Raw genomic sequence first — 25038 nt, forward strand, 5'->3', positions numbered from 1 at the left:
ATTATTCTGCTCACAACTTCTGTGCTATTGTCATGCGTTTCAATTCCCTGGGGTATTTAAGTCCCAGAAGACATTCTGTTCTGGTTTTAGAAAGCATTTTTCATTAGGTTTATATACAACACACTGTTCCTGAAGCTCTGGGCTGTGGGGGTCATTCTGCTTCGAGGGCCCCAGTTACCATCTCCTCAGGTGAGGGCCAGTGGCAACCAGTGTCTCCAGAGTTCATTTCTCCGCATAGTCTTTATCTGACCTTTTCTTTTGAAGTAAACTTCTTGCTGGGTTCAGAATTCTAGCTCCCCAGTTGTGTGTTTCCAGGAGTGAGTTTCCTCTCACTGTGTACTAGTTTCTGTAGCTTCTGTTGAAAAATCAGTGAGCTCTGAAAATGCTTCCTTGGCCTTTGGCTTCAGCCCTTCACAGCCATGTGCCTGGGCAGCGGTCTTTGTGCCCCCCCCCCCTTGCAGGCCCCCCAGATCTGTGGCTGGGGATCTTCCAGTAGTGCTAGCCAGCCCCACACCGCTGCTGCTCTGTCGCCAGCATGAGGGGCTGGTCCGTAGGTGGCCTCCAGGGAGGGGTTCTGGGGCTTCCCACAGGAGGGCGGCAGGAGCCAGCTTACAGTGTGGGGACAGGTCCAACTGTGGAAGCCACGGCGTTTGCCACGCGTGCGCCTGCACGTGGAGTGTAAGGATGAGCACAGCCAGGCCGGGCCACCCAGCTGTCAGCAAGGTCCATTCGGTTTCTCCCAGCCGGCCTGCGCCCTGACCACACCTGATCCTTGTCACTTCCCTGAGCCAAGCCCACCCTGCACGGGCTCTCCTTTGACTCTCCCCCCCACCCCCTGCATCCCATCCACTGGAGATCTAGCGCTCATCTTCCGAACGTGCCCCCGTCCGACTACCTGTGCACACCATCCAGCCATCGCAGGTCAGAGCCATCAAGTGGCCGCCTGACCCGCGCATTCGGCTACTTCCCTGCCAGTCTCCGGAGCAACCCTCTGAAGCGCGAATCAGAAAAGAGCTCGCTCGGGCCCCGGGACGGCGCAGCGCTCCTGCGGGACGCGTCGGCGCACAGCCGCACTTCAGCAGAGAAGGCCCCAGGGCTGGGAAGGGGCCGCGACCCACGATGGGGACCACCCCCAATCCCCGCCCCCTCGCCGGCCCCGCCTCTTGCCAGGCCGGCCCCGCCTCTTGCCAGGCCCGCCCCGCCCGGGTTCCGAGAACTCGCCGCGGCAGTCACGTGGCGTGCGACCCGGAGGTGGAACGGGTAGGCGCCGCGCAGCCCTCGGCTCCCAGAGCACAGACGACCCGCCGGGCCTGCGGCGACCGTGCGCCCCCGCGCCCCCGCGCCCACCCGACCATGCGGGCACCGCGCTCCCGCCCCCCCCTGCTCACGCTGCTGGCCGCGCTGCTGGCCACGCCCAGGGCCCTGGCAGAGGCCCCGCACCTCGTGCTCGTGGACGCGGCCCGCGCTCTGCGGCCCCTGCGGCCCTTCTGGAGGAGCACCGGCTTCTGGTGAGCGCTCCGTGCGAGGAAACCGAGGCCCTAGAGGCCCATCTCGCCTCCATCCCGCCGCGCGCTCCTCCTGAACCCGGGACACGCTCTGGGTCCCCCTGGTTGCATTGGAGAGACCCTTTCCCTCTCGCGCTCTGGGCCCACCTTAGGCGCTCTGATGGGAGGACAGCTGCCCGGGCGGTAGCCCGCCGCTGGCTGGTTTACTCCTTACCCTCAGGGTCCCCCGTCAGTCAGACCCAGAGTTTTCTCTGTCCGCGGGCTCCAGGCAGTGTTTTGGATGCCAAGAAGGGTTTTCTGAGTGGGTGCCAGAGGCCTCTGGACAGGCCCTGAGTTTGCCTGCTGGCCACCTGGGGCAGGTGGAGCGCAGGAGAGGCAGCAGACCAGGACCCTCCTGAGGGGGCAGCCACAGTGACGTCACACATCCCTACGAGGGGACCTGTCTCCCACCCTGCTATGTCTCAGACCTGCCCCTGTCTCCCACCTCCCTATGGCTCCCACCCCCTCTGTGGCCTGCTTCTGGCTGAGAGCACCTGACTGAAAGGGAAGGAGCAGGGTACTGGGATGTGGTCCTCTCCCCTCAGGGAGCCCCTGCTTTCCATAAACATGAGACTTCCTGACATTCCTGGTGTGAGGGGTCATTTTATTACATCAGGGACAGTAACATTCACTGACAGGCACTTTCTGTCCAGCTGCTGGAGACGGGTGTCCTGGGCAAGCCTGGGCCTGTCCATGGGACTCATGCCACATCCCCCTTTTTCTGTCCCCAGCCCCCCACTTCCTCACAGCCAGGCTGACCAGTATGACCTCAGCTGGGACCAGCAGCTTAACTTGGCCTATGTGGGTGCTGTCCCTCATGGTGGCATTGAGCAGGTCCGGACCCACTGGCTGCTGGAGCTCATCACAGCCAGGTGAGTGATGGGGACAGCTGGCAGAGCCCCCTTTATGGAGGTGAAGACTGAGGCCAAGAGGAGGACTCTGTCCGGGTGTGCGGGCCGTGCAGTCTGGGGGCTGTGGTGGGTGCTGGGTGGCTCCTGGGTTGGGCACAGCTGGCAACCCGCTGGACATCACTAAGAGGCTCGGGGGCAGGTGGGTGTCCCACTGCACCAGCTTTGTGGCTGGCCTAGCGCCCATGCACCCACAGACCTTGTGCGGTGCGCTGGCCAGTCAGGCTTTGCAGGAAGACTGCCCAGGGGCTGGGCTGAAGTTGTGTTGGTCACACCCCCTCCCCTTTGGCCCTGCAGGGCTCCACCCAGCCAAGGCGTGGCACAAAAGAACACTTGGGTGTGTGTTTGGAAGACTTCGAGAGACATAGAGACCTTCTTGCCCCTGGCCAGAGCTGCCACCTCTCACCCAGTGGGACTGGGACTGGGCGGGGCAAGGGACCAGTATCCTGTTGGCACCTTGGAGGCGTCATGATTGCCTCGGGGACCTTGTTCAAATAAGACCGTGACACCCAGCGTCAAAGCAACCCTGCAGGGCCCTGGATGCTCAACCTGTGGTCCGGGCTGGCACTGGGGCGGTTTGTTTCAAGGGAGTCGCTCTTGGATGTTTAAGTGTCAGGGGCCTCTGTGTGTTCCCTCCAGGGCAGAGGGGCACAGCATCAGTCTTGGAGGAGTTGTGGCAACTGATGTCGTTGACCAATGGTGTGCGTATATCTGAGGAGGGCTCCTGGGGCAGAATGGAGGCTCTGCTAGAGGGCGGAGTCCGTGGCTGCTGGCACCCTGTGGCGGGCTCGGGCCCTCTGCACGGCACTATGCACGCTGTGGAAGAGCTGCCCGTCCTCAGTCAGGTCACCCTGGTCCTCCCCAAGGAAGCCGCCTCTCCTCAGGGTGTCCCGCACCAAGGGGCTGCAGCAGGCTAGGAGCAGCATGACGCCCAGGGCTGCATAGTCTCGGCGCAGGTCCCGTAGCGTGGCCACACCGGCTGCATCCAGGAAGAGCAGGGGTGCACAGTCGATGACCACAGCGTGGAATCCAGCTGCCGTGGATACCAGGGCCGCCGTGCTGGTCTCTGGGCCCAGGTCCATGCCCTCGACAGGGTCTCCCTCACTGACCCTGGCCTCCAGGCCCCGCTCCTTCTTCCTGGTGGCCGCACGCCCCGCGTCTAGCCCCGTGAGGCTGGAGAGGGACCGAAGAAAGAAATCCTTGTTAGCGTAGTAGAGCGGCCCTGCAAAGCGGAATATCCTCACCCCAGGCTCGGGGACCAGGCCCTCGAACTCCGCCGCGTCCTCATAGAAGCCAGAGTCCCCAATCTGAGCGAGCAGGGCGGCGCGCGGGCGCTGGGTACGGCCAGCCAGGCTGAGCAGGGACAGGAGGATGCCGGCCAGCAGCCCCACCTCGACGCTGACCAGCGCACAGGTGGCCGCGGTGGCCACCCAGACCAGTGCGTCAGCCGGGCTGAGCCGCCACAGCTGCGGGACGTCCCTGACCTTGCGCAAGGCGCCACGCAGGCTGACAACGATGACACAGGCCAGCACGCACCGCTGCAGGTCCCGGAAGAGCGGTGCCAGCGCCAGCAGCACCAGCAGCACCACAGCGGCACTGACCACGCTGGACAGCTGTGTGCGGCAGCCAGTGGCCGTCTTCACCAGGGTCTTAGACAGTGCGGCGCTGGTGACGTAGCAGTGAAAGAAGGCTGGCAGCACGTTGCAGCAGCCCACGGCCAGGAGCTCCTGGTTGGCCCTCACGGAGTAGCCATGGCTCCGGGCAAACATCTCCGCCAGAGAGATGGAGAAGGCGGAGCCCACAAGGGCCAGTGGCACTGCGTCCAGCACTACGCGCCACATCAGCCCCGGGTCTGGCACCCGTGGGGCCACAAAGCCCGTAGGGATATCACCAGCCACGCTGGAGCCGAAGCGTTCATGGAGCTGCCCAAAATGGGACACCATCGTGGCCGCCACGATGACCACTAGCTCCGTGGGCAGGGGCACCTTCAGGCGGCGCTGGCAGCGCTCAGAGAGCTCCTTGCCAGCCAGCAGCACGGCTAAGCACGTGGCACTGGTGACCACGTCGCACAGGTTGGCCTGCCCAGCGCCGCGTACCAGGCTCAGCCACGTGCTGACCACCATGCCCAGCCCTTGGTGTCGTGGGATCCGCACGCCTAGCAGGTGCTTCAGCTGGGAGGTCAGGATCGTCACCGAGGCCCCCATGGCAAAGCCATCAAGCAGCGGCTGAGACAGGTAGGCGGACACGAAGCCTAGCCGGAGCATGCCCAGGAGTACCTGCGGACAGGGTGGAGTGAGTGTGGTGGAAGCCCAGAGCCCCTCACCCCTTCACTGCCATTGCCTGTCTCCTAAGCGGACTGTGTGTGGAGTCCCCTGCATGTGCGTGTGCACACGAGCACAACAGACGCTGGAGGAGCACATGCAGCCTCGTGTGCTCATTGCTGGTCCTCTTCCATGTGCCGCCTCCAGGCAGCAGCAAGCAGCTCCTTTCCCCTGTCCTGCGTGGGACACTGCCCCCGTCCTGGGAAACCTGGGGCCCCTGGCAGGGTGTGACATTGGGGGTGGACAGGACAGGCCTGGTCCAGGAGAGCTGAGGGCATGGGGAAGCTGCGGGAAGAGAGGCAGTCCCTCGGGGTCCCAGTGGAGACAGGAAACCCAGGGGGCTATGTGAGCCAGTCAGGCCAGTCCCCAGCTCTAGCCGACTCTTCCTGTCTAGGCCACAGCTCGCCAGACAGGGTCCCTTTTCCTGGGCATCCTCAGAGCCTTGGGTGCCCCCATCCTGGGGTGCTATCCCGTGCCCACCTCTGTTAGCTCTGTCCTGTCCTTGCTGGTTAAACCCACTGTCCTCCAAGGCCCCGACTCTACACTGCCCTGGGCTTGGCCCTCCGAGTAGGTGGTAAGCACCCAAGGGGCTTGCACCTCACTCTGTAGAACCCCCACCTGGGCGGCCCCTCACCTGGTAGATGCCAGCCACCAGCGTAAGGGCAGTGGCAACGCGGATGGCGTAGCAGTCCTGGTCACAGTCCTGCGGCCTGAGTCCCGCCACAGCAGCCGAGGTGTTGATGGTGCTGCTGTTGTCCCCAGGCCCGGGCCCCTCCTGGGCAGGCCCGAAGCCAGCCAGCAGGAGCTCGCGGTCCACCACCTGGCCCACCATGAGGCAGAGCAAGCTGAAGATGCCCACGGAGACGTGGTGCGAGGTGCCCATGAGGAAATAGATGAGGTTCGCGAAGAAGGACGTGTACAGGCTGTAGATGGGCTGCAGCCCTGCCAACAGCGAGTAGGCGATGGCCTGGGGCACCAGGATGATGCCAATGACCAGCCCGGACATAACATCACCCACCAGGGCCTCCCGCGGGTGGTACTGGCGCAGCCAGCGGGTGGCGGGGAGCAGGTCCTGCACCAGCGTCCAGGCCCTCTGCGTGCTGCACGTGCAGCTGCACCACAGCCTGGCTTTGAGCATCTCACGCAGGCCCAGGGACCTTGGGGACCGCCGGCGCACCAGCACTGGCCCCGTGCCCTGCGGCGCGCCCTCCGCAGACACTTCCATTCTGGCCCGCCACACTCCTCAGGGGAACCTGCAATGGACGCGTGTGTCACTGCTGGGGTCAGAGGGCAGCACAGAGCCCCAGACCTATGCATGGCCAAACCCAGCTCCCCTGCTTCCCGTCCACTTCCCCGGGCAGGCAGTGGCCCCTCTGTCACCCATCCAAACCACCATGGTCCCCTTTGGCAGCCCTTCCATCACCTCTGTACCATGGGCTCAGAGGAGGGAGACCTCCTGAGGCCCTGTTAAACCTTGGAGATCCTGGGACCCCAAATCTGTGCTGGGCCAGCAGCGCTGGCCACCCCAGTCTCTGTGCCAGAATTCCTGGGATGGCTTTGGGAGGGTGATCTCAGTGGGGGCCAGGGGGTAGGGAGGTTGGGGTGACTGGTCTCTGTCCTCTGCCTCATCCCCCAGAATTGTGGGGTCTCCTTGCCCAGGGTGTAATAATACTCTTCAGATCACACAGGTGTACCGTGAACAAAAGTGTGGGACTGTCCCTTGTGTCCCAAGGACAGTGGGCCTTCCAGGGCCCGGCCTGCTCTTGCCTTCCCACCCCTGGCCCACAACACAGGGCCTGGCATCTCCCCGGGGTGTGGAGGACTGTATGGCGGGAGGTTCGGGGAGCCAGAGCCCCCTGAACTCCAGAGGGACGCTGAGTGGGTTTCCTTCCTGGGAAGACCTCAGTACACGGCCCCCAAGGTTCGGGTGTGTGGGAGGGGACTGCTTCAGTGGTATCTGCCTTGTGCCTGCGGGTCCACAGAGGAGACCTGAAACCGGTCCCACACTCCCTTCCCCCAGGGAGCTGGCTTCTTTGGTCGCCTCAGGGATTTCACAGTTCCACAGCAGGGCCCTGGATGGTCTTACCTGAGGAGCCCCTCACAGGCTTGGGGGACTGGAGGGTAGCGAGGCAGCTGGCCTGGAGGGTAGCGAGGCACTGGGGCTGGAGTGAGCCGGCCGGCTGGGCCTCCAGAGCCCTCTGGCTTCTGTTGGCCAGTGGGGGGTGGGAGGGGTGTGGGCAGCAGGATTCGAGTGTGGAGCTGGAGCCAGGAGCCCAGCCGTGGCAGATGTCGTGCCCGCCGGGGGCAGTGCTCTGTGGTGACCATCTGACTGCCTGGGCAGCTGGACTTGCAGTTAAATTATTTACCCCCAAAATTGCTGAGTCATGGGTTTCCCCCAGACCGGTGTTACCTGTCGGCTAATCCAGGGACTTGCACTGTAATCAGAGGTTCACAAACAATTGTACGGGGCCTCCTGATAAGCTCCCAGCCTCCCCGCGCTGGCCCAGGTGCGGGACATGGTGGGCGAGGGTGCCTAGTGCCTGGGGCAGGGTGCTTGGATGCTGGGGTCCTTGGGGGAGGCGGAAGTCCCCCGGGACACAGGCCCCAAGGGACCCTTCAGCTCTGGGGCCTTTTACTGTCCTCGCCACAACTACCCAGGGGTAGGCGAGGAGGGGGAGGGACCCTGGGGGAGGGACAAGCTCTTTATCCTGTCCCTGGTTACCCTTCATGTTGTAAGGAGGGACAGATCTAGTCTGAGCTGGAGCGCTGGCCAGGGTGGCCCTGGGCAGCTGTATCCTCAGCCTCTGTTCCATGTCCTTGTGTGGAAGGCGGGTGTGAGGTTTTTGTGCATGCACGCGTGTGGATTGCTGGAGGGCCAGCAGGCACCAAGATACACTACTCAGGAGGGGTGCCCTCTTGCTGGGAGGGGATGGGGTGGTCTGAGCACCTGCATGACTGACAGGTGCCCGGCATGGGCCAGGGCTTGGGGGAAGGCACGTGATGGCTTTAGATGGTTACCCTCGTGCCTCAGAAACCGTACGAGGACTGTTGCGGTCTCAGGTCCCCCACCTTTATACCGAATAACTGAGGTGAAATTCCATCACTGAGATCTTGAAGGATTATGTGTGCAAAGGGGTCCATCCCACTGGGCTGCCCTGGCCCCATAGCCGCTAGTGCTCTCCCGTCCCTCCAGGACACACCTAGGGTCTCCCTCTCCCCCCACCCCGGACGTCCAGCCCAGGACCCACGTGACCTCTGGTGGGGAGCTGTTTGCCCAGAGCAGGAGAGCCTCAGGCCCTTTCCTGGGGTCATCAGGCACACCTTGGGGTGCAGAGGGGAGGGTAGCTTTCTGAGGGGGGCATCTACCTTATCTCCTGCCCCAGTACTGGCAGGGGGCCAGTGAGAGAACTCCCTGGGGTTGTGTGTCCGAAACGACTCTTTGGTGCCCAGAGCAGTGGCAGCCAGGGATAGCGTGTGCGTGCTGGGCGAGGGGGCCTGGGTGCTGCTGGAGGAGAGGGGTTCCTCGGGGTGGGGACCTAGCATGGGAAGGGGCCCTTCCTGAGTTAGGCAGGGGTTTCTGGAGGCTCTGGGTGGGAAAGTACCAGGGGTGAGATGCAGGGCAGGCAAAGCTGCTTCTGGGAGGGGCTCAGTGGGCAGTGGGCCCACCCAGAGCCTCCACCCTGTCAGCTGCAGCAGGGAGCCAGCCTTGCCCGCTCCCCTCCCCCTGCTGGCCGGGATTGGGCTCACATTCTGCTGGGGCTGGGTGTCTAAATCAGGTGAAGGAGTAGCAGTTGAGGTCACATCTGACCTTTGAGAGGTTTGCAGGACCCCCTCCCCCTGCCCCCAACGTGCCCTTCCCCAGCTTCTCTGCATTGAGGCTGGTGATGGGCACCTGTGGTCTGGCCCCGCACATAGGTACCTATTCCTGGCACTTGCTTGTCAGAGGGGCTCCTGAGGCCCACACCCCCTCACTCCGCCGGCCCACGGAGCTGCAGACTTCTCCCGGACAGGGGCCTTGGGGTTCGCCCTCCTGGAACCCCCCTCTGGGGGAGTCTGCCCAGCCCTAAGCCACATGGTTATTTCCTTAGTATTTGTCTTTAAATTTCGGTTTTAAATCGTCAAGTACGCTTATTTGGAAAGGAGACATTGCATCCCGACTCTGAGTGCAAAGGGGCCGGGTCTGCAGCGCGTTTTGCTTCCACGGCTCGGAGGACCAGACCCGTGTTTCCCCCGGTGCTGGCTGGGAAGATGGAGAGCACCGGCCTCTCCCGCCCGCCCTTAGCCCGACACCCTCCTAGCCCCACGCTCAGACTGAGGCTGCGAGCTCCCTCAGGGGGCGGGTCCATTAGCCGGCTGCGTGCCCCTACACCACTCCCGCTCTGAGCGCGCACGGCCCCGCCCTCCTGCTCCGGGAGCGCGCGCCCCACGTCTTCGCCCACGTCCCCTCCGTGCGCGACCCCCACCGCATAGCACGCGCGGCCGCGGCCGGTCCGCTCTCACCCGAACACTCACCGGGCGGGTCGCCGCACTGTCCTCTGGCGCAGGCGCTCAGGCGCCCCCACCCCGCAGTGGTTGGGGGTGCTGCTCAGTGCAGCCCGACCTCCGCCGGCGAGCGTGAATGAGCCCTTTGTGCATCCGCGGCAGCCGTGGCCCACGTGCCAGGAGCCGAGGCCTCCCGTCCAGGTTCGGACCCGGGCCGCAGAATGCAGGCTGGTCGGTGGAGACCCAGGCCTGTGTGCACTTCACCTCACCGCTCAGCCGCCTCCCTGATTGAGGTCTCAGCTCCTCACTCTGAAGGGCCCAGGCGCAGGGGGGACCCAGACACCCACTGTGGAGCCCAAGGACTGCTCCCTGGGGTTCCTTGGCTGGGGGTCACTCTGAGGTGGGTTTTTTGGCCCTGGGGAGGGGTGTTTTGGCCCGCAGGGTATCCTTAGCTGTGAGGGCTGGCCGGGCCAGGGTATGCTCCTACCCACCCAGGGTGACAGGCTGGGGATGCCTCTGTGTTGGGGCTCCCCCGTGGTACCTCATTGGCCCAAGACACCACACATGGCAGCACATGTCTGAGGCCTGCTGGGCGCCCAATGTGTGCAGGCTGGGGTCATTGCCTCCAGGGGCTAGAGGGAGAGCCTGGAGCCCCTGCACATGTCCTAACTTTCCCTTTGGTCACCCCATCACCTCTGCCCACCCACCCCCCACAGCAGTGGGACTTTGGAACCGTCTGCTGTGCACATTTAATTTTTACCCAACTGCTTGTTAGTTTTCTTTGCTACCAGTCCTGACCTTTGGATGGGAGGGGAACAGGTGAGGGAGGTGAGTCCCACTGCCCAGAGGCTTGTCCTGCTGGGCCTCAGGAGTGGGAGGACGCAGCCCTGCACAGAAGGGCCAGCCAGAGAAAGCAGAGTACCGGGCCTGGGAGGAGCAGGAGGCCCACATGTGTTGTGGCTTGCCCTGGTCCCAGTGTGGGCTTTGAAGCCCCGGCCCAGACTCAGCCTTGACCCTGTACAAAGCGAGGCGTGGGAGAGAGAAGAACGTAGAGGAGAGGTTTTGACTTATCCATGTCCTCACTGTGCCCAGGGAGATGACTGTGGGCCAGACTGTGGTGTGGGATGGAGAGCTGGACAGATGAAAGCTGCCCAGGACCCAGATTTTCCGTGACCTCACCCTTCTCCCCAGTGGCCACAAGAGGGCGCACTGCAGGCCCTCCCACCCCCAGCCTCCTTCTTTCCTGGGACAGACCGTGAAGGGACCAGGCATGTTCTTAGGGGGAGCCCTGAGAGGCCTGCCGGACCACCTGCCTATGCTCCTCCGGAGGCAGTGCCCCTCAGCTTGGGCCACATACCCTGCACGACTCCTTCCGCCCTGGGGCCTTGCCTGTGCCTAACTGCAAGGCCACCAGTTTCCTCCCTCAGCCCTCAATGCCGGGTCCACCCTCAGAGACCACCTGTACCCCTACTGGCCAAGCTGCTCAGGTGAAGTGTGAGGGGCTGTGTGAGACCCACTCCACTCATCCGCAGGTTGTCCCTTCTACCTTGTAAGCCCATCTGCTCCAGCTCCTTTCTGCTGCCTTGTGGCCACCACCCAGTACTGGTGCTGCACTGTTCTCGGGGGACCTTTCCAAACATCATGGCAAAAGGGAAAACTATGGGGCCAGTTGTTAGATCTGTGGTTGTCGGGGGCTGGGAGGAGGAAGGCGGACAGGGGGAGCACGGGGCATGTGGGGGCCGGGAAGCAACTCTAGGTGATACTGTGGTGGTGGGCGCCTGCCCTGATGCCCTCGTCCAGATCCACAGAACATGCGCCCCCGAGGAGCACCCTGATGTCATCTGTGGACTCTGGGTGATGGTGGTGTGTCCGTGGAGGCTGGTCCACCATAAGGGATATACCACTAGGTGCGGACATGGTTCACAGGGAAGGCTGAGCCCACGTGCAAGCAGAGGGAAAATGGGAAGTCTCTCTGCCTCCCTCTCAGTTTTGCTATAAACCTAAAACTGTTGAAAAAAAGTTTTCAGGGGCACCTGAGTGACTCAGCGGGTTAAACCCTCTGCCTTCAGCTCAGATCATGATCTCAGGGTCCTGGGATTGAGCCCCGCATCGGGCTTTCTGCTCATCAGGGAGCCTGCTTCCCCCCCCCCCCCCGCCTGCTTCTCTGCCTACTTGTGATCTCTGTCTGTCAAATAAATAAATAAATAAAATCTTTAAAAAAAAAAGTTTTCAAAACAAAGTCATGGCACTTTTCTCACTGGATCTCTGACAGGGCTCCCCATTTCACTCTGAGTCAGGGGCCCATCCTCACCTTGGGAACAAGGCCTTCTGTGACCCTGTCACAGCCTGCACCCTATTGTGTCCCAGGTCCACTCCCATGTTTTCTGCTGTTCGATCACTATGAGTTTGCTCCAACCTCAGGGCCATTGCACATGCTGCCCTGGCTGTTTCCCCAGCATTCCTGTTGCTCGCTTTGTCTCACTACTTGGTAGGTCTTAGACATGACCTCAGAGAGGCCCTCCCTGCCTGATCCTTTGCTCCCTGGCCCTTCCCCTTCAGGGTACATCTGATGTGCTCTTAAATATTCAAATAGTTGCCTGATGATTTCTATCTCCTCCCAGAATGTGAACCTGGAAGAATTTGGGCCACAGTCTGGGATGAATGAAGTAGGGTGGGAAGGCTGCCCTTCTTCCTTTTCTGAGTGTGGGAGGGAAGAGGAATACTCTTGAGACAAATCTGGAGCCCTGGCCTCCAGGAGATGCCAAGAAGCAAGGTGTGGCGTCCCCCAGGTCCTGCCCTGTTTCATGGCTCCCCACTCCATAGTCAGCTGTCTGTAGGGTGACTTGTTCTCCTGTACTCCATTCTATTGTACCCTTCCCAAAAGGCCTGCCTGCCCCATGCCACACCTGAGCCCAAAGCTGTTCTTAGCTCCTGAAGGCTTGGGGGTAGGCTTCCAGTACAGGCACACTGGTTCATACTAGGCTGTGAATGACTGCTAGGCTGCCATCATTGGTGTTTTCCAAGGGGTGGGACCGACTGAGGAGTCTGGATCTGAGACCTGTGTGGCACCTTGCGGGCTCCCTACATGCTTGAATGTGGCGACAGTTTCAGCCCAGATCCCACTGTCCTCTGGCCTGACATTCACTGTTTTTCCACAGGGGATCAGCTGGGCAAGGTCTGAGCTACAACTTCACCCATCTGGATCGGTACCTGGATCTTCTCAGGGAGAACCAGCTCCTCCCAGGTAAGCAGCAGCCCCGCCCTCGGCACTCTAGTCCTGTCCCCTCCCCATGACCTGACCCCTCTGAGTCCTCGCTGGTTATATGCAGAGGATTGGCCTCTGTACGGGCAGCTGGGGCCCCCGGCCGGACCGCCACCTTCTGTGTTGCAGGCTTTGAGCTGATGGGCAGCCCCTCCAAACGCTTCACCAACTTCGAGGACAAGAAGCAGGTGTTTGAGTGGAAGGAGCTGGTCTCTCTCGTGGCCAGGAGATACATTGGTGGGCAGGGCACAGGCCCTGGAGGGAGAGGGTGGGCGTTCCTGGTCAGGCTCTCCCATACCACCTGGGCCACCTCCTTGGTCTTCTCTCTCATGAGCCCTGAGCCAGGGTCTCCTGATGGGGAAGGAGGCCAGGCAGGGTGCAGTGGGCTCATATGGGTTTGGATAGCCTTGTCATAGCCAAGTGTCCAGCCATAGGCAGACTTCCTGTGAGTTGGGATAGGCTTGGCATTCCCCACACAGGGCAGGGGGAAGCATGTGTGACAGTGGGGACACTCTGCAGGTCGGTATGGACTCTCACATGTTTCCAAGTGGAATTTCGAGACATGGAATGAGCCAGACCACCACGACTTTGACAACGTGTCCATGACCATGCAAGGTGGGTGGCGGCTCTGAGGTCCTGTGAGTGGAGAAGGGGCGGGAGCAGCCCCTCAGGCACCAGGCGATGGACTCAAGTTCCCTCTGGCCCAGGATTCCTGAACTACTACGACGCCTGCTCCGAGGGTCTGCGGGCTGCCAGCCCTGCTCTGCGCCTCGGCGGCCCCGGGGACTCCTTCCACCCCTGGCCTCGATCCCCGCTCTGCTGGGGCCTCCTGGGGCACTGTCACAATGGCACCAACTTCTTCACGGGGGAGTCGGGTGTGCGGCTGGACTACATCTCCCTCCACAAAAAGGTACAGTACCGCCCCTGCCCCTCCGCTAGACAGGGACCCTGGCCAGCTGCAGCCCCACCTGGTCTTCAGCCCAGTGGTCCTGAGGCTGATTCCCGCAGGGTGCCGGCAGCTCCATCTACATCCTGGAGCAGGAGAAGGCCACGGTGCAACAGATAAAACAGCTCTTCCCCAAGTTTGCTGACACCCCCATTTACAACGATGAGGCAGACCCGCTGGTGGGCTGGTCCCTGCCGCAGCCTTGGAGGGCTGACGTGACCTATGCGGCCATGGTGGTAAAGGTAGGCCAGCCCCCAGGACCTACCCCCTGGGCCACGTTCCTTTGGGGGAACCGGGGTTTGGGCGCCTGGAAGAGCGCTGCCACCTGGATGCCCGCAGGTCATCGCGCAGCACCAGAACCTGCTGCTGGCCAACACCAGCTCGGCCATGCGCTATGCGCTCCTGAGCAACGACAACGCCTTCTTGAGTTACCACCCGCACTACTTCACGCAGCGCACGCTCACTGCGCGTTTCCAGGTCAACAACACGCGGCCGCCACACGTGCAGCTCCTGCGCAAGCCGGTGCTCACTGCCATGGCGCTGCTGGCCCTGCTGGGTATCGCCCCTTCCTTTACCCGGCGCCAGCCCAGACTGGGGACAGAGGAGGCCGCCGGGGGCACCCTGGGTGGGGCCAGGACCCAGACTCAGTAGGGCCCTAGTGGCTTGTGCAAAGGCCCTCAGGCAGGGGAAACACCGATGTATGTGCCCTGCTGGGGATGGGGGAGGATGGGGAGTTTCCTGCCCCTCACCACCCCGCTTCCCCAGCTCAGTGGGTCACTGTGGCCCTCCTGGGGCTGGACCCCTACTGGCGGGCAATGAATGGTGGGAAGCCAGGCCCTGGAGGGCAGCCCTGGGAGGCCTCTACTTCTGCCTAGCAACCACCCCACCCCGGCCCTGTAGACCGCGAGCAGCTCTGGGCTGAGGTGTCGCAAGCCGGGACCGTGCTGGACAGCAACCACACAGTGGGTGTGCTAGCCAGCGCCCACAGACCCAGTGGCCCCCTTGATGCCTGGCGCGCCACGGTGCTGATCTATGCAAGTGACGACACGCGCACTCACGCCAACCGCAGCGTCGCCCTGACCCTGCGCCTGAGCGGGGTGCCCCCAGGCCCGGGTGAGCTGAGGTCCTGGGGGACGGGGCGAGGCTCTGGTGGGCCGGCCCGGTGGGGCGTGGCTCCAGCATCTGGCTCCACAGGGCTTGTCTACGTCACGCTGTACTTGGACAACGAGCTCTGCAGTCCACATGGCGAGTGGCAGCGTCTCGGCCAGCCGGTCTTCCCCTCCACAGAGGAGTTCCGGCGCATGCGCGCAGCTGAGGTCGGCGGGCAGGGCGCAGGATGGGGCAGGGCGGCTGTTGCGATCCCAAGGCCCAGAGTACCACCAGTTCCTGTCCCCAGGACCCGGTGGCTGTGGCGCCACAGCTCTTCCCTGCCAGCGGCCGCCTGACCCTTCGCCCGGAGCTCCAGCTGCCCTCGCTCCTGCTGGTGCACGTGTGCGCGCGCCCTGAGAAGCCACCAGGCCAGGCAAGTAGCCCCTTCCTGCCCCGCCTCGCAGGCCCCTCCAACCCCCCAGTCATGGAGCCTCTCTCCCTGCAGGTGACCCGGCTCCGTGCCCTGCCTTTGACCAGTGGGCAGGTGCTTTTGGTCTGGTCGGATGAGCACGTGGGCTCCAAGTGCGTGAGTGCACTCACTCCCACTCCCCTAATACCCACCCTGAGGAGCTGCTTGTCCCTGTCTATGCCCAGTTTCTTGAGGCTGCAGTGCCCATGTGGTCACTCCACTCTGGTTCTCCAACTGGTCCCCACCTCTGCCTGTCATACCACTGCTCCCGCTGTTCTCACAGACACAGAAATGGCCAAGACATTGGTCCCTGGCCCTGCAGGGAACATTGGCAGGTGGCATCTGGGTTCCAGTCCCCTCTCTTCATCAATGTGGCCTGTCCTCATTGCAGGAGGAGAGCCAGGCACCCGGGGAAGGGTCAGAGAAGGGGCTGTGAGTCTGCCTTATACTCCACTGCACCAGGACGCCAGCCCTGGTTCTGACTGGTCCCCTCAGGTGCCTGTGGACCTATGAGATCCAGTTCTCCACGGATGGTGAGATGTACACCCCTGTCAGCAGCAAGCCGTCGACCTTCAACCTCTTTGTGTTCAGCCCAGGTGTGCCTGTGGCCCTGTGCCCTGGCCTCAGCTGCCCCACTTCTGGGCCTTGGCACAGTGTCCCGTGGGGTGGGCTCCAGGGAGCTCTGGGAGTTTGGGGCGGGTCCTGGGGGCTATCACTCAAGAGCACACGGATGTGTTTGTGCCCTCAGACACCGCCGTCACCTCTGGCTTCTACCGGGTTCGAGCTGTGGACTACTGGGCCCGACCAGGCCCTTTCTCAAACCCTGTGCACTACGTGGAAGTCCCTGCCCTATGAAGCCCTCCCCACCCGGTGACTGTGAACCTGTGCTGACTCCGCAGCCTGGGGGGCCGGGAGCTGAGATGGGTTGGACCACCAGTGGCCCATCCATCGGCTCTATCTGTCCTCTCCTGTCCTCTTGCTCATCCCCTTACAGTGCCTTTCCACTGGTCAGTCTTGGGGTTACCCTTTGTGGCCAGGCCCAGGGTACACTTGGAACCTGGCTAGAGCAGGGCCTTCCCCAAGTCCCTCCTCTTCAGAGTGTTCTCCCACTGAGGGAGCTAGGACAGGGCGCTGGCCAGGCACGTGGAGACTGAGGTCCGGCTGCCATTAGGATAGCTCTCCTGTTTCCCTGGGGCCTTTGGCCTCATTGCTGGGTGCAGTGGGCTCCATTGCTGTCCCATGTCCATTCTGCTGAGCGAGAGGGGGCCTGCCGGAGTCAGCTTGGAGCCCAGATGAGGACCCACTCGTTGAGGCCCAGGCAGGCTGACCCCTGCACTCCACATGGTGGGAGGTGGGGTGGGGCTTCCAGGTTGTCAGACCCCAACCACGGCCAGCAGGAAAAAAGGCCCACAATGTCAGCTGCAAGCTGTGCCTGCTCCTGGGGCCATCCTGGTTCCATATCTGAGCCCAGAAGGAGACAGATGGGATGTTGAGATGAAGAACACTGGGGGCTCTTCACAGATAAGTGACAGTGGGCAGGGATGCTGCACGGGGAAGTGTGGGACCCAGGATCCCTCCGCCTCCTACCTCCTACCCCAGGGCCACAGAGCAGGTGAGGGAGCACTCACTGGTCCACACAGAGAGGTATGGAGAGGCCACCTGGTGAGGAGCAGAGACCTTCAGCCCAGGGGTGCAGCAAGTCTGGGGTGCCCTGTGAGCAAGAGTTGAGGTGTGAGGCCCTGATCCCACTCTCCTCCTCTACTGCCCTCTGGGGCTACCTGGGCTTTGGTCAGGGGGAGGTGATGTGGGTCTGAAAGGGCAGATCGAAGACCAGGCCTGCTCACCCTCCCTGGCTTCCCCCAACCTGCCAGCTGCCCATTCACATGAAAAACTCAAGGACTCACCAAGGTCTCACCAAGTGCCTTATTGCGGGTAGGAGAAGTCACCTTGATCACTCTTCATCTGAACCCCATAGTCAGCCCCTGTTCCTTTTCCTCTTTGCCGGTGTGGGTACCATGGAGCTCAGTGCCAGGGGGGCCCAGCCCTTATGTTCCCTGCTAACTGCCATTAGTTTACAGGGAGCAGAGGGGGTGCCGGGTGGGTCCCTGGCTTCCTGGTGTGTTCCTCTTGCCCTGTCACGCAGCCCTGTCTCAGCCAGCTCAGGCCGTCATGACAAAGTAGAGCAAACCACCGACCCCAAAGCTCCAGCTACAGAAGTGTGTTCTCTCCGAGGCCCAGAGGCCAGAAGTCTGCGATCAAGGTGTGGGCTCAGCTGGATCCTTCCAAGGCCTCTCTCCCGGGCTTGGGCTCACCCACGGTGGTCTTCTCCCCACCTTCTGTGTCCTGTTGCCCTCTCCTGGGGATGCCAGTCCTGTGGGAGTACTGCCCACTCTCAGGACCTCATTTTCCTCACCTTAAAGGCTCCTTCTCCAAATACAATCCTGTGCGGAGGCACTAGAAATTAGAACTTCAACACAAGAATTTGCGGGGGTGGGGGGGTTACAGTTCAGCTCCTAATAAGTACAGACTCCATTTCTCCATGGTGGTGGGGATCCATCATTCCAGCAGTAAAGCAGCCTCTTCTCTACCTGCTGGTTCTGTGGTCTTTGGGACTCTGACGGTGGAAGGGGCTGTTTCAGCTTCCGGGAGGGGGCCTGGGTTCCATGGTGGACTAGGTCTTTCCGTAGATGCCAAGACCTTCCAACCCGCTGAGCAGAGGTCCCTCAGGCCGTGAGGCTGCTCCCCTCTCTGCCCAGTGTGTTCTGGCATTTGGCAAAGCTGCAGCTCCCACCCCATTTGCCCCTTGGCCATGAATTCCTGGCACAGGTGCACAGCTGTTGTCCTGGTGGGAGGACGGGTCCCCCTCTAGAGGCGAGTGTGGCTCTGGGATGGTCAGCAGGGAGTCAGGATGACAGAGACGCATCCGTGCTGTAGCCCTAGACCTCCAGGGGCTAAGGCACCGTCTCCACCAAGCTTATGATGTCCACATCATCAGCTTGTCACCAGACTCTGGTGCGTCCCCGTTCTCTGACCATGTGGACGGCTTAGCTTTGGTCTTTGCTGATTTGTGGCTGGGCTTTCTGGGAGTTGGGGTGTCCAGGTGATTGGCCCGCACACAGCCTCTGCCCCTGCTGCTGTACCTCTCTCTACCTGGTCTCCAGGAGTTGTCACCAGGATGGCAGGGAGGCCTGTTTACTGGTCTCAGATGTGAGGGATGCCCCACATGTCCATGGAGGTGTTTCTGTGGGATAGCACTCTCATTCTGTGCTTCTCTGCATACCTTAGCCTCAAGCTTCCTGTCCCGGTCTTCGGGAGTTGGGCCAGCTGGTCACCTTCCTGGATACTACCTTTGGTAGAACCACGCTTGGGCTTGGTGTGCCCTCAGCTTGGGCCACTGAGAGACACTGGTCTATGTACACATTTGCCCCAAGCCATGTCTGCACGCTTCTCATTTCCTAGCAGCCAGCATCCTTGTGAAGCCAGGGTTGGTTGGGGAAGAGGGGAGCTGGACCCCCGTGTTCGTACAGCTCATTTCCCGCAGCAGCTGGACGCCGTCCCCGTTACTCACTCTTGAGGGCAAAACACTGCACGTACATGCTTCTCGCTGGGCACGTGGGTCAGTCAGCTTAGAGCTTATCAGGAGCTCAGCGGCCAGTCCACAGCCGTTGTTGAGTGGATAGGGGATTTGGATGGAGGAGGAAATAGCCCTACTCCGGGAGGCTAGGAGTCTGGGCCGGAGATGTTCCTCCTGTTGGCACGTCCCAGAGGCATCTCTGCTGCAGCTGTGTCAGGCACCGTGGGCCTGACCGGCTGTCCTCCTGGGTGGCATGATGTTACTTTACAGGACATCCCAATGTTTCCATCAGATCCCAAGAACTTCCCTGAAAGCTCCTGGCTTTTGACAGCTTATCTTTCAGCCTGTGGTCAACATGGGCTGGACTAAGGCACCCCAGGCACTCATCAACTCGCACACACCCAGTCCAGTCAGTGTAATGTCCTCAAGGAAACAAGAGCCCCGGGACCCTACTAAGCCTGGGAGAAGGGGTTGGGAGTATGCTGATCCCCGTCACATGAAGGCCACTGCTCCAGATTCTGCTCTTCAGTGAGGGTGGAGAAGGAGGCGTTTGCCAGGTCAGCTGCATGTCAGGAGACACACCATGTGGTTTTGTGCAGGAAACATACTGTCAGCTGTGTCAGCCATGGCCAGAGGGGGCAAGGTGACCACCTGTCCTGACAGCACAGAAAGGACCCTGAGTCTGATATGGGAACAGGTCTCTGAGGCTTCCCTGGAAACAAGGTGGTTTGGGCCCAGGGACTTCCGTGCTGGCCCTCCCTGCACAGGGAACCAATGTGGGACATGTCACCCCACTCTCTGCTTTCGGGGGAGTACAGAAACTCTGGCAGGAGGGGTCTGCAAAGCCCTTGGCTCACAGGCTCTGTCAGACCTCTCCAAGCTCCTGGGGGCGACTGATGGCTTCCAAGGTTCAGGGCCATCCAGTAATCCCAGAGGTTGGAGAGCAATCTCCTGAAAATGGCCACAGGGCCCCCTTACATACTTCAGGACATTAACAGTAACTGGATTCTGAGTTCTTTTTTTCAGGGGACGCAACCTCTCTCCACCATCAAAGGCTCTGGGCCTGGACATGAGGCCTCAAAGCCTTGCAGTCATGGGTTGTGTCGAGAACAGGCCACCATGCCCTCTTGTTTGCAGAAGAGCCCTGAGGGCCCCCCACTTCGGAAACACCCATGTGTGTGTCACCTGTGTGTTCTTGAAACTTACATTCTGAGTCGTGAGCCAGTCCGGGCCAGAAGGGCATTTCGGGAGCCTCAGGCCGCTGTGGGTCCTGGGAGCATGCAGGTCCCTCGATGTGTTGAGAAGTAGCTGCAGCTCAGAGTCAGGTCCCTCTGGGGGTTCAGGCTGCCTAGCCCAGCAGCTGCGTGGCCCACACCACGCAGGGACTGAGGTATGCTCCCTCTTCCTGGAAGCTATATCAGGGTCCAACCTCTGTTGGGTTCTGGAGGCAGAGGGGTGACCCAGGCACAGACGTGGTCACAGGGAGGTGTGATGGCCCCAGCTAGAGGACCCAGTGGCCCTGCTCTCCTGCCCATCCTGCCCGAGGCCTTCTCAGGTATCAGGGTGTTCCTCTCCTTGAGAGTGGCCATTTTTTAGCAAATGAACACTTCAGCTGCTCCAGCTTTTTGTAGGACTGTGTGCCCGCCCTGTGGCCAGAGAGACCCCAGCCCCAAGGGCCCTCAACTCACTTTCCTTTCTTCCCTTTCTTGAGAGATGGAGAGGTCTCCTGTCGATGCAGGCTCTGCTGTTGCCATAGCAACCAGCCCCTGCACTCCACCCACTGCTGCACTGCCCCCTGGGGAATTTGAGTCCCGGTGACGCCACTTCCCATCCACAGGGTCAGCTCGGAGTCACCTGATGCCAGGAGCCCTTGTGGAAGGTCTGTGTCCTGGGGCCACCATGGGTGTTGTTGGCCCCACCAGTCAGGGCCCTCGCATCGAGGACACACATGCTCTGGCTCGGCTTTGATGCAGGATAGTCACCGAGGGGGTCAGGGACCAGAGAGCCCAAGGGAGGTGCCTGCTGGGACCAGGCCAGCAGGCATGGGTGGTACCCTTCACAGGTGTGAGGGAAGAAGAGAGGGATGTCCCATAGACCTCTGGCCTTGCCTTGGACTCCTTCCAGATCGTGCATAGACCAAACCCAAGTGGAATCCAAAGTCAGAGAAGCCAGGTGCCACCAAACACCTGGGCATGACCTGGCCTCCAGAATGGGGAGGGAATGGCCGTGGGCCTGGTGAGGGAGGGAGAGTGCGGGGGTAGAGAAGGGAGGGAAGGAGTCGGGCCCTATTCAGGGCCCCAGCAGGGTTGGGGGTGTGTGTGCTGCTGATGAGGGCCATCCTGGGCCTGGTGCCCTTGCCCACATCCTGGAGTGGGCACCAGGTCCACTGGGGTAGGGGGGGACGTGGATGGGGTTCAGCCCTTGGCATGATGGAACTTCACGAACGCAGACCCTTCCCAGACTGAGAAAGGCCCTGGGTGCCACTGCCAGGGATCAGGCAAGCCCCTCTCCCTGCCAACACTTTGAATCACCGTGCAGGGCAACACCACCTGCCCAGCCCCCTGGGGTGCAGCCCAAGTGCCCCGATACCAAGCCAAAAATCTTCCTGCACCCTCCTGGTCAAGGGTCTCCCCGGGGGTGGCAGCGGAGATGGGCTGCCCGTAGGATGCTGTAAGCGGCCCCTCCCTGCCCAAGCCAGGGTGAGCTGCAGACACCCCAACTCAGCAGCAGGAGGGCCCGAAGCCCCACTGCTCTCCACACGTGGCCGAGCCCCTCCTCCTGGAGCTTTGGGGCCAGCCTGTGGAGTGGCCATTCCTCCAGGGGAGAGCTTGTGTAGCAGACACCATGTGGGAGGAGGCTGTGGATGCCAGCCCCGTGCCCAGTGCCTCTCCCCAGCTCCAGGCTGCTGCCTTTGGGGAGAGCTACAGAGAACCCCAATCAGGACCACCCTGGGCCAGTGACAGTGGTGAGTGGGCTTCTCCATCAGGGACACTTGTCCACGATCAGCCCTGGTCAGGATGGCTGGGCCTCAGGCAGAGATCCCCTCAGGGATTCAGGCCAGCACCTGTGGGGACAGCTGACCCTAGGAAGGGGCCAAGGCTTATCCTGGGGGCTGCTTTTGTGAGCTCACCTCTCAGAGGGCTGCACGTGGGGCTGCCCACCCTACTGTGTCTGTGGCTGAGAGTCACAAGGAGCACCCCAAGTATCCCTCAAAGGCAGGAAGAAGTGGGTCCAGAACCCTCCAGATCGTAGTTCTAGAGCAGATCCAGGGACGAGGCCAGCCCTGTCTTCTTTTAAGGGAAAGCTCCCATGAGGATCTTGAGTTGAAATGACAGGTCACAGGAGGGAAAGTGCAACCAAAAAGGTTTGTGCATGAAAAATCCAAATTGATCTACAACCCCAACTCAGGTGTTCATGCCCTCTACTCAACAGACACTGAGGGAGGGTCTGGTGCCTGGACACCTGTCGACCCCGGACCCTCCATTAAGGCCCCTTCTGTCTTTCTGACACATCAACCCATTTGTCTTTTTTTTTTTTTTAAAGACTTCATTTATTTATTTGACAGACAGAGATCACAAGTAGGCAGAGAGGCAGGTAGAGAGAGAGGAGGCAGGCTCCCTGCTGAGCAGAGAGCCCGATGTGGGGCTCGATCCCAGGACCCTGGGACCATGACCCGAACTGAAGGCAGAGGCTTTAACCCACTGAGCCACCCAGGCGCCCCCCCCCCATTTGTCTTTTTAAAAATAATACCTTTATTGAGTGCAATAACCTGCCCTATTTAAAGGATATAACTTGACGAGTTTTGACATGTTTGCATCCGTGAGCACAACCTAGATCATGCACATCAATGACCCCCACAGCTCACCTGCCCTGGGACCCCGCCCTGCCCCCAGCAGCCCCAGATCTGCTTTCTGTCACTACAGCTCCCCTGGCTTTTCTAGAATGTTACACAGATGCCATCACACAATGTGCAATCTTATGACTTTTCGTGTTTCTCTCACTTAGTCTAACTATCTGGAGATTCATCTGTGTTGTTGTGTCTGTCGCTAACGCATTGTATGGATGTGGATCTGTCTGGTGACCCACTCACTTGTCAGGCATTTGGGTAGTTTCCAGTTTGGGGCTCTTACAAATAAAGCTGCCATGAACATTTGTGCACAAAGATCTGTGTGGACACGTGCCTTCTTTTCTGGTGGGTGAATACCATATCGGTAGAAGACCATATCATAGGACCAGAGTCGATGTGTGCTTCACTCTGAAAAAACTTGCTAAACTATTTTCCAAGGCAGTTGTACACACGGGCAGTGTACGAGAGCCCTGTTTGCTGTACACACTCATGTGACCCTCTTCACATTGACCGTGCATCTCGCTGAGCTCGCTAAGACGATTGGTTCTAGTGGCTTTGCTTTTACAGATCACATAGATTTTCTACATAGATGATTGTGTCATTTATAAATCAAGACCATTTTACTTCTTTCTTTCCAGTCTTCACTCCAGCATAATGTTGAATCGCAGTGAAAAGAGCAAACCCAATGCCCAGTCCTGGTTTAAGGGGAAGATTTAGTCTCAGTCTTAGCCATTAAGTATGATGTCACCCATAAGGCTCGTCAGCTTGGAGAAGCCTTTTCTATGCCTAGTTTGCTGAGACTTTTTAAAAACCAGGAATAGGTGTTGGGTTCTGTCCAATGCTTTTTCTGCCTCTGTTGAGATAATCTGTACGATTTTTCTTTCTGTTAATACATTAAGTTACAGAGACACCTAGCTGGCTCCGTTGGTTTAAGAATCCAACTCTTGGTTTCAACTCAGGTTGTGATCTCGGGGTTATGAGATTGAGCCCCCACATCGGGCTCTGTGTTTCGCGTTCTCTCTCTCTCTTCCTTTTCCCTTTCCCCTGCATTCTCTCTCTCTCTCAAATAAATAAGTAAATATAATATTAAAAATACATAGTAAGTTACATTAATTGATTTTCAAATGTTAAACCAACTCTTGCATCCCTGGGATAAACCCTAGCTGATAATGATATATATTTATATTGTTTTTATATTGTTTATATTGTTGCTGGCTTCATGGAATGAGTTGGGAGACATTCCCTTCTCTTCCCTTTTCTGGTAGTATTTGTGAAGAATGGGATTTATTTCCTCCCTAAATGTTTTCTTAGTCTTCTCTACACCCTGTGTGGGGCTCGAACTCACCACCCTGAGCCGAAGAGTCACATGCTTCACCGAGTGAGCCAGCCAGGTGCCCCCAACTAAATGTTTTATAGAATTCTCAGTGAAGTACTCTGAGGGTGATGTTCTCTTCGTGGAAAGATTTTTAATGAAAAGTTCACATCATTTAATAGACATATTCAGGCTCTCTATTTCTCTCTGAGTGTGCTCTGGCAGTTTGTAATTTCCAGTGAATTTGTACATTTCATCTAATGTGTTGGCATAAAATTATTCATAACATTTCCTATTAATATTTTCACATGTGTAAAATTTGTAATTGTGTGGCCTTGCTCCTTCCACTAATCAATCCCTCTTTGATTCTGGATCGATCTTCTTTAAGAAACAGGTTTGGGGGTCATTATTTTTCCCTGTGTTTATTTTTTTTAAATTTCAGTGATTTCTAATGTACCCATTATTATTTTTCTTCTCTGTCTACTTTGGGTTTCATTGGTTCTCATCCTTTCTAGCTTCTTTACCTGGAAGCTAAGATCATTGGTTTGAGACCTTTCTTAAATAGGTGTTCAGTGCTGCCAGTTTCTCTAAGGACTGCTTTAACTGTATTCCAAATAAAGATTATTAATTTTTTTTTACATGTTGTCTTTTCACTTCCATTCAGTTCAAAATAATTTTTAATTTTCTTTTTGTTTTTTTTTTCTTCAATCATAGAACATTAAGAAGTAGATTATTTGGTTTGCAAGTATTTGAGAATTTTCCAGATAGTTTTCTGTTAACAATCTCTAATATAATTGTAATATGGTCAGAGAACATTGTTTTTTTTTTTTTTTTTTAAAGATTTTATTTATTTATTTGACAGAGAGAGATCACAAGTAGGCAGAGAGGCAGGCAGAGAGAGAGAGAGGAGAAAGCAGGCTCCCTGCTGAGCAGAGAGCCCGATGCGGGACTCGATCCCAGGACCCCGAGATCATGACCTGAGCCGAAGGCAGCGGCTTAACCCACTGAGCCACCCAGGTGCCCGAGAACATTGTTTTGATGACTTGAATTATTTTGCATATGTTGAGACTTGGGCCCAGAAGATGAAAGACTGTTCTATAAATATGTTATTTATTTAGGCCAAGTTAGTTGGCAGTCTTCTTTCTTTTTTTCTGTTCTTTTTAAATTTTTTACTAATTTAGTTTTATTAAATTACAAATTAATCAATTAATTAATTTTAATTTTATATTATATATTATATATTTATATTGTATATATTATATTATATTAATATTTATATTATAA

General features: G+C 58.9%; 2 protein-coding genes across 5 annotated transcripts; one reads left to right on the forward strand and one right to left on the reverse strand.

Annotated features, from left to right (window-relative positions):
* The first annotated feature begins 1220 nt into the window (after positions 1–1220).
* Positions 1221–17608, forward strand: IDUA (alpha-L-iduronidase). 4 transcript variants are annotated; one of them, XR_006604958.1, is made up of 14 exons: positions 1221–1508; positions 2276–2416; positions 12414–12499; positions 12647–12754; positions 13037–13132; positions 13225–13427; positions 13526–13705; positions 13803–14019; positions 14364–14576; positions 14658–14779; positions 14860–14985; positions 15058–15138; positions 15517–15617; positions 15770–17608. XR_006604958.1 is itself a non-coding variant. In XM_004772338.3 (14 exons), the coding sequence occupies exons 1-14, from the start codon at positions 1354–1356 to the stop codon at positions 15874–15876; spliced, it is 1932 nt and encodes a 643-aa protein (XP_004772395.2). In that variant the 5' UTR covers positions 1221–1353; the 3' UTR covers positions 15877–17608. The 4 variants fall into 4 exon arrangements, 2 of the variants coding, with proteins under 2 accessions (XP_004772395.2, XP_044930279.1); XR_006604957.1 differs by having other exon boundaries at positions 15413–15617; positions 15770–15816; XM_004772338.3 differs by having other exon boundaries at positions 15058–15134.
* On the reverse strand, positions 2414–7100 carry SLC26A1 (solute carrier family 26 member 1). Its single transcript, XM_004772332.3, has 3 exons — positions 6860–7100; positions 5408–6026; positions 2414–4728 (listed from the first exon to the last, which is right to left on the reverse strand). Exons 2-3 carry the CDS (start codon positions 5996–5998, stop codon positions 3199–3201), a joined length of 2121 nt encoding a protein of 706 aa, XP_004772389.1. The 5' UTR covers positions 5999–6026; positions 6860–7100; the 3' UTR covers positions 2414–3198.
* Positions 17609–25038: the final 7430 nt, after the last annotated feature.

This window comes from Mustela putorius, unplaced genomic scaffold (genome assembly GCF_011764305.1).
Source record: "Mustela putorius furo isolate JIRA1106 unplaced genomic scaffold, ASM1176430v1.1 tig00000083_pilon_pilon_pilon, whole genome shotgun sequence".
NCBI classification, from domain to species: domain Eukaryota; kingdom Metazoa; phylum Chordata; class Mammalia; order Carnivora; family Mustelidae; genus Mustela; species Mustela putorius.

Coding starts and splice junctions, on each gene's coding strand:
- IDUA (XM_004772338.3), top strand. CDS start 1,354: ATGCGGGCACCGCGCTCCCGCCCCCCCCTGCTCACGCTGCTGGCCGCG. Junction 2,417..12,413: donor CTGGAGCTCATCACAGCCAG/GTGAGTGATGGG, acceptor GTTTTTCCACAG/GGGATCAGCTGGGCAAGGTC. Junction 14,986..15,057: donor CTGAGAAGCCACCAGGCCAG/GCAAGTAGCCCC, acceptor CTCTCCCTGCAG/GTGACCCGGCTCCGTGCCCT.
- SLC26A1 (XM_004772332.3), bottom strand. CDS start 5,998: ATGGAAGTGTCTGCGGAGGGCGCGCCGCAGGGCACGGGGCCAGTGCTG. Junction 4,729..5,407: donor TGGTGGCTGGCATCTACCAG/GTGAGGGGCCGC, acceptor CCCTGTCCGCAG/GTACTCCTGGGCATGCTCCG.